This window comes from Ipomoea triloba, chromosome 10, assembly GCF_003576645.1.
Source record: "Ipomoea triloba cultivar NCNSP0323 chromosome 10, ASM357664v1".
Taxonomy (NCBI): domain Eukaryota; kingdom Viridiplantae; phylum Streptophyta; class Magnoliopsida; order Solanales; family Convolvulaceae; genus Ipomoea; species Ipomoea triloba.
In genome coordinates, this window is record NC_044925.1 from 20,649,415 (window position 1) to 20,661,078 (window position 11,664).

The following is an 11,664-nucleotide window of genomic DNA, read 5'->3' on the forward strand; positions in this document are numbered from 1 at the left end:
TTTTTTGGCAATGAGAAAAATTCACAATCACTATTTAATGGTGTGTATTAAGTAAATCTCTCTCTCTTTTGTAATAGCCTGAAAATTACACAAGAGATGTAAAATGCACTAGAAAGATGTTACCAAAGTTTAAATTAGTGACCTTCAGGTATAAAAATCACGTTCCACCCACGCATTCACCTTTTTTGCGGCAATACCTTATATTAAAAATAAAAATTAATTAGTATGTTTTGATATCTACCCAACTTATTAAAAAATTAAATATATTTACATCACAAAGCCCAAAGAGTCAATATCACCCTCATTGAGGCTCAAACCCATGACCTCCCGATTGGGAGAGCCACCTTATGCCACTAGCTAGACCACAAAGTCTGATGATTTTATTGGGATTGGGTCCACCATAAACCGGATATAAAGAATATTAAGCAAAATAGGGAAATAATAATGTTATTAAGTGGGGTGTGAGGCCAAACGGGGCACGTACAAAGCCCAAGAAATAGCGGCCCAAAAATGACAATCCAAATGATAAATAAACTAATAGGTGAAGGATTGGGGAATAAATATAATAAGTAATGATCTTAAGGACTAGCTAATAAATAAAGCCAACAGATAACTAAAGAACCTTGTTGGGGATTGACCACTGTCTCTGCCACGCGGCGGACAAGACCTGGACCACTAGACTGGAGAAGTCTTCATGACTTGATTGGTCTCCTAAATAGACCGTAAGCCCGTCTGTTTATACTACCGCACACTCAATCTTCACCATCCACTTGTTGAACGCAAGGCGGGGTTTTTCCTCCACCAACCACGTACCCCCTACCTCCGCTCCCCCTTGACCAACCACACACCCCTTACCCCATGTCCTACCTCATGCACGTCCAGCCAACCCGCTCTGCACGCGCAAGGCGCCATGTGCCGACACCCCTTTGACCACGATGCCACATCAGCCGCCTAACCTCTTCGCCTTCGCTCGGGCCTCCGCCACTGTCCCCCTTCACCGCAAACAACCCTGCCATCTTCAACCCAACCACCACACACCCCGTCTAGTCCAACCACCTTCGGGTCCACCCGGTTCAACCGCCACAGGCTCTACCTGGTTGAACCACCACAGGCTCCATCCCGTTCAACCGTCGCCACAGGCTCCACTCGGTTCAATCGCCATAGGCTCCACCCGATTCAATCGCCATAGGCTCCACCTAGTTCAACCGCCACAGGCTCCACCCGGTAACCGTTACAGGCTCCACCCGGTTCAACCGCCACAAGCTCCACCCAGTTCAACCGCCACAGGCTCCACTTGGTTCGACCGCAAACCACAGGCTCTACCCAGTTCAACCGCCACAGGCTCCACCCGGTTTAACCGCCACAGGCTCCACCCAGTTCAACCGCCGCAGGCTCCCTCTTGGGCTCCTACTTGCTTTCCTCCACGCCAGATGCCTCCCTAGCCCAACAAGATTTGAGCCCAACCTCTTTCCTTCACCACCCCTAAGCCAAGACTTAGTCCAATAAAATGGGCCCCCGGGTCCCATGGCCCCATCAAAGTCATTGGCCATTACTTTAGGATTATATCATTTTAACATACAACATTATATAATTATCAAATATAGTATTGTAAAATTCTCATAATTTTTAAAATTTACATTTAAAAACTCCCATACTAGTAATTCATAATTTTTGGTATATGTATTACTAGTTGTACAACTCAAACCTATACCATTATATTAGACCATAAAACAACTCAAACCTATACCATTATATTAGACCATAAAGTTCATAAGAACGTTTTCATTTTGCAATGTATATGCATGATTAAGTTCACAACTAGTAATACATATACCAAAATACAAACACCAAACTCTAGTTATAAAAATGTTATAAATTTGATTATATTCAATTCATCAATAAAAATTTATACTATAAATTCACACATTAAATCCCATAAATAAAAATTTATTGATGGGCCGCCCAAGCTAAGGCTTTAACCTATGGGGCTTGACTGGTCGATTGAGTAGGGTGAGGGTTACTTGGGGGAGAAAGTGCCAAGAAATTAAAGAGGGCTTGAGTGCAACATGGAAGAGGTAGGGGAGGCAAATTATTGCGTAGGCCATGGTCCACATAGTGTTGTATGGATCATAACAAAAACACATTTTTAATATACTAAATGTACATTATTTGTGTACTGAATGTATATTATATTATATCATGTACATTCAGTACACAAATAATGTACATCTCCTTAATACAATGTACATTTAATATACTAAAAGTACATTATTTTTATACTAAATGTACGTTATTTGATAGTATGGTCTACACAATAATGATTGGGTAGGGGAGATGAAGCTCCCACCCATCACTATAGCCAACGTGTCACCTTATAGCCAGGGCATGGCAGAACGTTGCCATGCAAGGCTGGTCAGGGTAGAGATGGGCTTAGATGAGATTGGGTGGCCACGAATGTGGCTTCCTGGTCGTAGAGTGGCCAATGGTCCACAAGGAAGGAGGTGGGGGGACAGGTGTGCGTGGCATGAAGAGGGCTCAACACGTGTGTGGTGAGGTGGTGAGATCAGAGAAAACAAGGAAACCAAATCCATTCATCGATCAAATAATAAACTCAGGATCTCAAACACGATAAATAGGGGACTCAAGCTCCCCTTAAGACATCATGAATTATGTTAGGAACAAGTTGTTATAATAGTTTTAATGATACCAAATGTTGTAGAAAAAACCCTAATAAGTCTCAGTAAATAGCTCAACGTTGTAAAGTTCGCTAAGGGAACTAAGAGCACGAATATAACCAGACAAATGAAGTTAATCCGGAGAATATTTAAGCTTAAAGTAAGCTTGGATGAACACTTAAGAGTTTCGTGATGTAAGTTTTAAAGTGGATCAACTAGAAGACAGCACGAGACATCGATCAAGAACGCAGGAGGAATAAGGGTCTGCGAGACATCAACTAAGTCTCGAGACATCAATCCAGCGCGAGACATCAACAGGCGCTCGAGAGATCAGAAATACTCGAGAGGTCAAAAGGAACCCGAGACATCGACTTGGTTACTTAAATAAAGTTTGGAGAAGAAGAATATCATGGAGTTAAAATATTCAAAGACACTAAGGAAAGGAAGTGCATCAGAACATGGGAATTCAAATTGCATGTTCAAAGTGTCTCAAAGTGGAAATCCATGTTAGATTTCCACATCAAACGGTCAAAAGGAACTTTGTGATCGGCAAGGTGGCCTATGACAAGGAAGCATGGGATTATTTTAATAGGCCATAACGAAGAGAAGATTAGTGGACTCCAGAATCAAGAACGTGAAGCTTGGAATATTCACTACAAGACAAATGGCTCAAGTTACAAAGCCACCACTCCATGAAACATGATCAAGTCCCATGATCAGCGTGGGAACAAGTTTACAACGGAATAATTTTTCCTCCAACGGAATTATTCTAAACTCTCTATAAAAGGCACTTAAAGACAAGAAAAAAGAACACATCTTTAAGAGGTGAACATACGTGATTGAGATCTTATTGAAAGTGCAATCAGAAGTAAAGTGCCAAATTGAAAATATCTTCTAGATATTCACAAGTGCGAGAAAACACATCCAGTGATTGAGAAAGTTACAAAGGCTTAACGACATACATATCCAGACAGTGATCGAGGCTATTTTTGCAAAGGTCAATTCAACAGCAAGCCACTGATCAAATTGGAGATTGTAGATCAACCGTGATCAACACAACCACCTTACTTTGGAGAAAGTAAGAAGAGACGGAGTAGCTGGAGGCTGTCTTGCGAAAAACCCGGGACATGCGGAGTAACAAGAAGCGAGTGAAAAACCTGAGGCTTGAGGCGGGCTTGATGATCAAAGCACAAGCGCTCGATATTGTACTAAAGGGAAGTTAGTGCAATCCTTCTAGGGAGTTTCTAGAAGAAGAGTGGAAGTAGGCAGTGTTGGCCGAACCACTTAAAAATCTCTCTCGCATTTACTTTCTGCTTCTATTTCTCGCTATCTATCTTACCTCTCGCGTCGCATAGTATTAACGATCTACTTCTCGATAGATCAAACCTCGTGCTAATTTAAAAGGGGATAACATTTCCGCTGCGTACAAAACTCTATCTTCAACTGGTGAGAAGTTAGACTTAAACATCCTAAGTTTGCTACTCACGAGAGGTCGATAAAGATTTAAAAAATCTATATAAGTTTATTCACCCCCCCCCCCTCTCTCTCTCTCTCTAGACTTGTACCCCATCCCCTCGGGACCAACAAATTAGTCTTCAAGATAATCTTCCTGAGTACTCTCTCGTCCGACAATGTGGGCAAATTATTCTGTGGACTCGGGTCCACCTTGCAAGTTAAACCCGGTCTAAAATACACAATTCACATACTGAATGTTCAAAATTTGAATATTCAGTATGTAAATTGTGATGGAAAGGTGGACTCGAGTCCATGGTATAAGTATTACATGTTGGTGTAACCCCTCGCTGGATTGTAAGCACCTCTATTGGGTGGGTAAGGCTGCTCCATACCCAAAGCCAATGATCGAATCATTTGACCTTTGGTTAAGGATGAATGAATCTCTTCCACTCTATCACACCCTCCAGGTTATTTGCTAATATATACTATATAAGTCTATTATTACCTATCTTTCATCGCTTTTTCCCGAACTATCCTATTTCATGATGAGTCTAGTCCTTTGAAAACAACCATCTATCATAACAAGTTGTAAAATTTTACTACGTGATACACTCATATAATCATATAAGTTATTCTACATATATTCTTATTTTACTTTCTGATATAGCGTTGATCATTAGTTTAAATATTAATAATCCATTCTTCTCTCTTGATTCATTTCTTTTCACTCAAGCAATAAACGACACGTAATTATATACTTCCAAAGTAGAATAATTATTTTCCTACTCACGTGCAACAGTGAGAACAAGCCATTGATTGGTCGGTCATTATATCATGGTGGCAACGATTACTTTTTGAATGTTTCTTACTTTCTTTTACCTTTTTTTTTTCTTTAATTAGGCACCGCAAAAAGATCATCATGCTCATCACTCGTGTACATCCAAACCCCCTCCCCCAAAATAATAATAATAATAATAATAATAATAATAATAATAAGAGTTAATGTCATTTTTGTCTTAAATTTACAGATGATAATTTACTTTTAGTTTTTTTTTTTTTTGGTTTCAAAACTTCCTTCTTTAATCTTACTATTATTGTATCATGATCATTTTTAGTCATCCATCAACAAAATTGTTTAAATTTTGTAAAATACAAAAACATTTAAGTCCTCAATTATGAATTATTTTCAAAAAATAAAAATAAAAATATAACGGGTCAACCCATTTTATATAAAAATGAGCAAATTGTTCTTGTAATTAACAACATTTCAACGGTTTTGTTGACGGATGACGAAAAATGGTCATGTCACAATAATACTATGACCAAAAGGAAATGTTCTAAAAAAGAAAGACTAAGGGCATCCATATCAATGGATATTTCATTGGTTATTGTCAGACATTTGCCAGATAGCATGGAGAGAGAAGAAGAGAGAGAAGAAAATGAAAGCTTCTGCAAGTACCGGTTCATTCTACACTAAAGGGGCAAAGTAATTTTTTTTTAACATTGGCTGCTGTGCGTGTATCGCGCACAGCAGCCACCCACGCGCCCACTGGGCGTGTCAGGCGCGCCTGACACAATAGTTTTATTTATTTTTTTTTTTTTAATTGTATTTGTTTTTTTTTCTTCTCCTCTCATTTTCTCTTTCCTAATCACACTTACAAAAACTCTTTAAAAACCGCGAAAAAACTCCATTGATAAGAGCATCCTTATCAATGGAGTTATTTTGCGATTTTTTAGAAGTTTTTGTAAGTGTGATTAGGAAAGAGAAAATAGGAGGAGAAAAAAAATAAAAAAGAAATCTAATTTTTTTTTTTAAAAAAAAATAGGGATAATGGTCAAATAGACCTTCAAACTATTGTTTAAAAAAAAAAGACCTTCGAACTATAGTGCATTGTGCAATTAGGCCCTCCAACTTCAAAAAGCTCCAATTAGACCCTTTAACTTGTTATTTTAGAACAAATAAACCCTTTAACTCATTTGTGACCTGTAATTGCAGGTCAATCAAAATTTCAGCGAGCTTCCGATCAATTTCCTGTGACCAAATCAAACCTAACCATTAGCGCCGATCATGTCCGAGCGGAGAAGGCTGGTCGACTTCTCCGGCCGTGGAGATGGCGAGCGCATTGGCTGCAACTAGCTTTGGAGTCCGCAACTTTCGTTTACTGTTCCAATCTCCCCAATTTGCATAAGAAACAAATCATTCTCTCTCCTACCTTTTCTCACATCCAAGTCACTCACTACTGTTCTAAAAACTCCACTATCACCCCTGATGTAGATGCTCTAAGGGGGTGTTTGGTTGGATGGAAAATATTTTCCATGAAAAATGTTTTTCTAAAAGTGGAGGTAAATGTTGTTTGGTTAGATGAAAAATAATAATAACAATAACAACAACAACAACAACAACAACAACAACAATAATAATAATAATAATGTGTCGAGTTCAGTTAACGAGACTTAACTAAAGTTATTTACAATTTAATTTTTCATAATATTATGTTTAGAATTAATATTTAAAATTTTATATGTTTAGAAACTACATTAAAAGTACTACGTAGTATTAAACATACACACACACACACACACACAAAAAGCAAATTTAAAAATTATTTTTAAAAAATGCTAATAAAAAAAAAAGCAAAAAAGAGAAAGATTTGATTTGACAATAGTAAGTAAGATAGATAAAATGCGATAGAGGGAGTATGTTTTATTTGTTGTCCTCAAGGGGACATCACATTGTCCCTAACTCCCTATTACAAACAATCAATACTAAAACAATCCTTCTCTCATTTCTATAATTAGCTTCATTTCTTGTTGCTAATTAAATCATTCCTAGTTTAATTAATACCATCACTACCAGTATTGAACAAGAAGTTGGTTTCTAGTGTTGTGTTTATTTTCAATGGCTAGATAGTCCAAGTGTACGCCATGTTTAATTTTCAAGGATGCTCAATTTTGGTATTCATGTAGTGTTTGTTTCCATGTTTATTACTGGTTTGGTTTGTTGTATGTATTCTCGAATTGCGTTTAGTTTTGGCACTATCATATTTATCTCTAGAGGCCATTTGATTCCACTAATGATGTGACTATTTCCCAAGATTCAAATATTGCAACAATGGAACTATGGAAGTGAGCGTTTTAGTGTATGGCACAAATGATGAATGAGAGAAGAAAAGGCATTTTTTAACAACTCAAGCTCTAAGATTGGTGAAGAAAGAAAACAAGGAGATAGAAATCCCTAAACTAATGCAGATAGAAAGAAAACACATAATGAAAACGTATAAAGAAATGCCTAAAGATAAGAGGCTTTTTAAAAGCCTGTGCTAAACTTCAAACCTTCATATAATCCTTCCCTTTCTAAAAGAGAGTTTTTGTTTCCTTTTGGTTTGGGAAATGATGATTGTGAGATTTGAATCCCTAACTTTCATTCTTAGTACATATAAATCATGAAATTGAGGCTTTCTAGAGAAAATGAATGTTTAAATGTCACCATGATCACCACCATTTTGAAACAAAAATATTCGTCTCTTCATCATATATATGCAGGAAATGATGATGATGATAGGATTTATATGCTGATCTCCACATACTTAATATTTTAATCATTCCCTTTCTAGTTCTTTTACCTCAGGAAATGGTCATCCTGAGATTTGAATGCTATTGTTCATCTTTAACAAACCCCAATTACAAAAGTTGTGGTTTTTTAAAAGAGGAATCCAGGTTCAAATCTCACCATGATCACTTCCCTTCCTAAGGAATTCTCCCATTTGGAAAAAGGTGCTGGAATATTTGTGTGCACTGTTGTTGATATTGGTACTTAATCAAACAGCACAAGTTCAGAACATACTTATTTATATACTGTCTATATGCAACAACTATGTAAAAAGAGAAATGAAAATGATAAGATAACAAGTTGCGCACCTACTCTTTCAAATGAAGTCGGGAACAAGGATGTCGTCTGATTACGTTATAAATTTTTCCTTGGCATGGAAGGTGAGGAGTCCAATGGGATCAAAGGAACCATACATGGAGTTTGAGGACTCAGCATTTCTGAGGTTCTCCTGGTATGAATTGATGGCCTCACCCTCATTGATTTAAGATTTCTGCCACTGCATCTCATGTCAAAAATCCCTATGGCTCCAAGTGGAGACATTGGTGCTTTGTATTTCCTTTTCTTTTTAAGTAGTTCCCACAGCAGCTTCTCATCTTTACCTTGGCAGTCTTCAAGACATGCAAGCTTTAGAAGAAAACCATTAATTCACTGAAACATATAAAAGGCAGGAGCTTACGGGACTCATTGGACCAGATGCATCAACTTGAAGAGGCAGAGTTCATAGTGACTTTTGAAATACAATAATGGATTTGAAAATTCTGAATGTGATAGTACTGCAAGACATACTGGGAGATGAATCATAGCATACTAGCATAGCATTCAGAGGCATGTTTTAGACAGAAATGAAAGTAATGTGTTAAGGTGTCAACTTCAAATAGCTATTACTAATGTCCAGCAACTTCAATGATGAAATTCTAGCTTCTAATTAACATTTTTTTTTTAAATCAGACAGGAGGGGGGGACCCCAGTGGAACCGCCTCTTAAGCTGGTTCCATCACTCTGCGCAAATTCACGACATGCGCAAGGTCATCGAGGTAAGCTTCTAATTAACATTTGAATTAACCAAAGCATGTCTTGACAGTAGTCGATTTCACAAAGGCAAAGTTGTTTCATCTGACAGTTATATCCAACGAGGCTACATAGCCTAAAATGTTCTATTTTTCCATATTTCATAGTTTTGTTTGACTAAGAATTTAAATATTAGAAAGGAGATGAATGTTGGCACCCACTAGGTTTCCTGGAAACATCTTGCATAGTTGCATGAGCAACACTCGTATAGAGGAAGTTATCAACTTATCATAGGTAATAAAAACAAGAATAATTGCTCAGATCAAATCATTGAGTATGAAACATGCCTTTTGTTGTGAAGGATATTCCTCAGATGCTTTATTGGATTCTGAAAGGAAAGAACGGAGTGTGCTCATTTTTCTGACAAATTCTTCTGATTCCTTCAACTTGCTCAATGCCACAAGTCTACTCTCTTCTGCTACCCTCATTTTCTTTCTTGCTTCCTCCAATTCAAGTCTCCTTGTTCTCATTACTCCTCCCATCTCTTCCACTGTGGTTAATAGGCGAAGGCATGATCCAGAAGTCACTTCAGCTTTTAGACCCTTGGCATACTCTACCATAGGATTACACATATTTGATGTTAGGTCATGCATGAAGACTTCAACTCCATGTAGTACCGAACCAAGTGCGGCACCAACATGTTCAAATATATACTTAAGAAGATTAAGCACGAGAAAACTGGTGGCATTGTTCTCTTCATGAACGGCAGAAACACATGCAACTGCTTTCTGGAAAATTTTTTGTATGGAGGCCCTATTGTCATTAAAGGTCAGAAGGATATCATTGTGGCTAGATTTGACTTGGGCTTCAACTTGTCTGAGCAAGTGGACCAATTGCATTAGTTGCATTTTTTGTTTCAGCATCAACTCTTTGCCAACTGTTATGGCTTTGGCTGTATAGTTTTCTTCCTGCAATTTGAAAGACAAGAACCATTTGAGGGTGAAAGCAGCTTATACACACACACACACACACATGCAAACATTTGTTAAACTTGCAGAAGCATTTTGGTAGCCAATTGCTCAGAATAAAAGCAGCTTAAATAATAAACAAGTTTAATTTGACCTCAAAGAATAATGAATAATGAATTATGAGTTATGAGTCTTATGACCAACATCCCTAAAACCAAACAAGACCACCTCGGAAAAAGATAGGTATGGAGTACTATCTCAAGCCAGAGAAATACTCTGTATTTTATTTATCTGAGTGCTGAGTTTACTTTATAATTACAGTAATAAGTGGACCATTTATTCATTCAAAATCTTGTAGAAATCAAACACATTACTAGTATCAGTGCTAAAATGCAGTTGCAACTCTGGGAAAGCTTGTGTTTTGGTTGTAGACTCAGAATGTGATATATATAGCATAGACACACTTGTTTGTGCAATAATAAGCTCAACTTGTCTAAGAGCTTCAAATTTTACCTCAAATTTACCAGTATTGGGAATCTTATATGCTCCATCTGATCTTGCAACTGTTTCTGATCCAATCTCATTTCTCTTTTAAAAAAAAACACGAAAATAAGAAATGCACTAAGTAAGAGCGTAAGACAGTAACATCCTAGACTAGATGTTACAGAAATTTTAATGATAACAATGGTACATACTTTTCGATTATTTAAGCACAAATAACACACAGTATTTGAGATAAATTTAGAAATGTTAATTACTTGAGCATAAGAACTAGAATTATCAATTATAATAGTGCTGAATTTTCCCTCTTCGGCCATCTCGACTGTCTTCAAGCCAACAAGTTTCATCAATGGAATCGCCAGAGACGCAAACACATCCTCGGCCTTTAAAAAACAAAAATCGCACTTTAATGACATGAAATTTCAAATTTGCGATAACTGAACGAAGAAAGCAGGTAGTTAAATTCAACTAGAACAATCATACTTCATGCAAACCAGTTCTAATCTGAAAGTTGAGGTGGTTGAAAGCGATTTTGAGTTGCTCGTGTTGAGATGCAATCCGCGAGAATTTGGAGCGAAGAGCTGCGATAGACGGCGACGAGGTAGGCGACTGTAGTGGAGGCGGAGGTGAGAGCAATTGGACCCTGTGGCGATTCATCGATCTTTGATTTGACAGGAGAATTTAGTGAAGAAATGAGAGGTTTTTTGGTTTTCCGAGTGAATGTGAAAGTTTATATGCAACAAAGATTAGCGGTTTGAATCAAATAGGACACAACTTTTTTTTTTTATTATCAAGGGGATACCCACGTAGCTAGTTACAGATATCTACCTGGCGCCATGCGACACAACTTTTTTCTTTTTGAAGAAAAAATAGGACACAACTTAAAAGTGCAGTTACTCCAGGCAGGTACCTTTGGCTATGGCAAATTATTGGTATATATAGCGGTGTGGAACACGGTTCAAAACGATATCGTTGAATTTTATAAGTTAGAATAATGTATATTATGTTTTCGAATAATTAAACTTTTAGAATAAGATAATGTACTTTATGAGTTAGAATAACGTGCATTATACTTTAGAATAATGTACATTATGCTTTAGAATAATGTACATTATGTTTTAGAATAATGTATCTTATGAGTTATAATAATGTACTTGTGTTAGAGGTTGGATCCTATGAGACCAGAAAAAAATCTGGAGGGGAAAAGTACCATGTGATCAACAAGGATGACTAGGTAAAAAATGTAATAAGTTTGTTTGTTTCCTATCTTAAATTCTAATTCTAACCTATTAACTTTTATGTCAGCATCTCAACCGTGTCCATGTCAAAATTCATTGTACTTTATGCAAGAAAGAAGGTCATAACCGTAGAAAGTGTCCACTTAACCCGACAGTGAGCAACAGACAGGTATTAAGTTTGTTTCCTATCTTCAATTCTAGTTCTAACC

The 11,664-nt window shown here is 37.2% G+C and overlaps 2 protein-coding genes across 3 annotated transcripts; one reads left to right on the plus strand and one right to left on the minus strand.

The window, feature by feature from the left end:
- On the minus strand, positions 1-10,957 carry LOC116032661. Of its 2 annotated transcripts, XM_031275333.1 has the most exons (6): positions 10,701-10,957; positions 10,475-10,600; positions 10,230-10,304; positions 9,096-9,716; positions 8,049-8,364; positions 1-197 (listed from the first exon to the last, which is right to left on the minus strand). In XM_031275333.1, the coding sequence occupies exons 1-5, from the start codon at positions 10,872-10,874 to the stop codon at positions 8,095-8,097; spliced, it is 1,266 nt and encodes a 421-aa protein (XP_031131193.1). In that variant the 5' UTR covers positions 10,875-10,957; the 3' UTR covers positions 1-197; positions 8,049-8,094. The 2 variants fall into 2 exon arrangements, with proteins under 2 accessions (XP_031131193.1, XP_031131192.1); XM_031275332.1 differs by lacking the exon at positions 1-197 and having other exon boundaries at positions 7,738-8,364.
- Positions 936-1,442, plus strand: LOC116033282 (proline-rich protein 36-like). Its single transcript, XM_031276035.1, has one exon. It carries the CDS (start codon positions 936-938, stop codon positions 1,440-1,442), a length of 507 nt encoding a protein of 168 aa, XP_031131895.1.
- Positions 10,958-11,664: the final 707 nt, after the last annotated feature.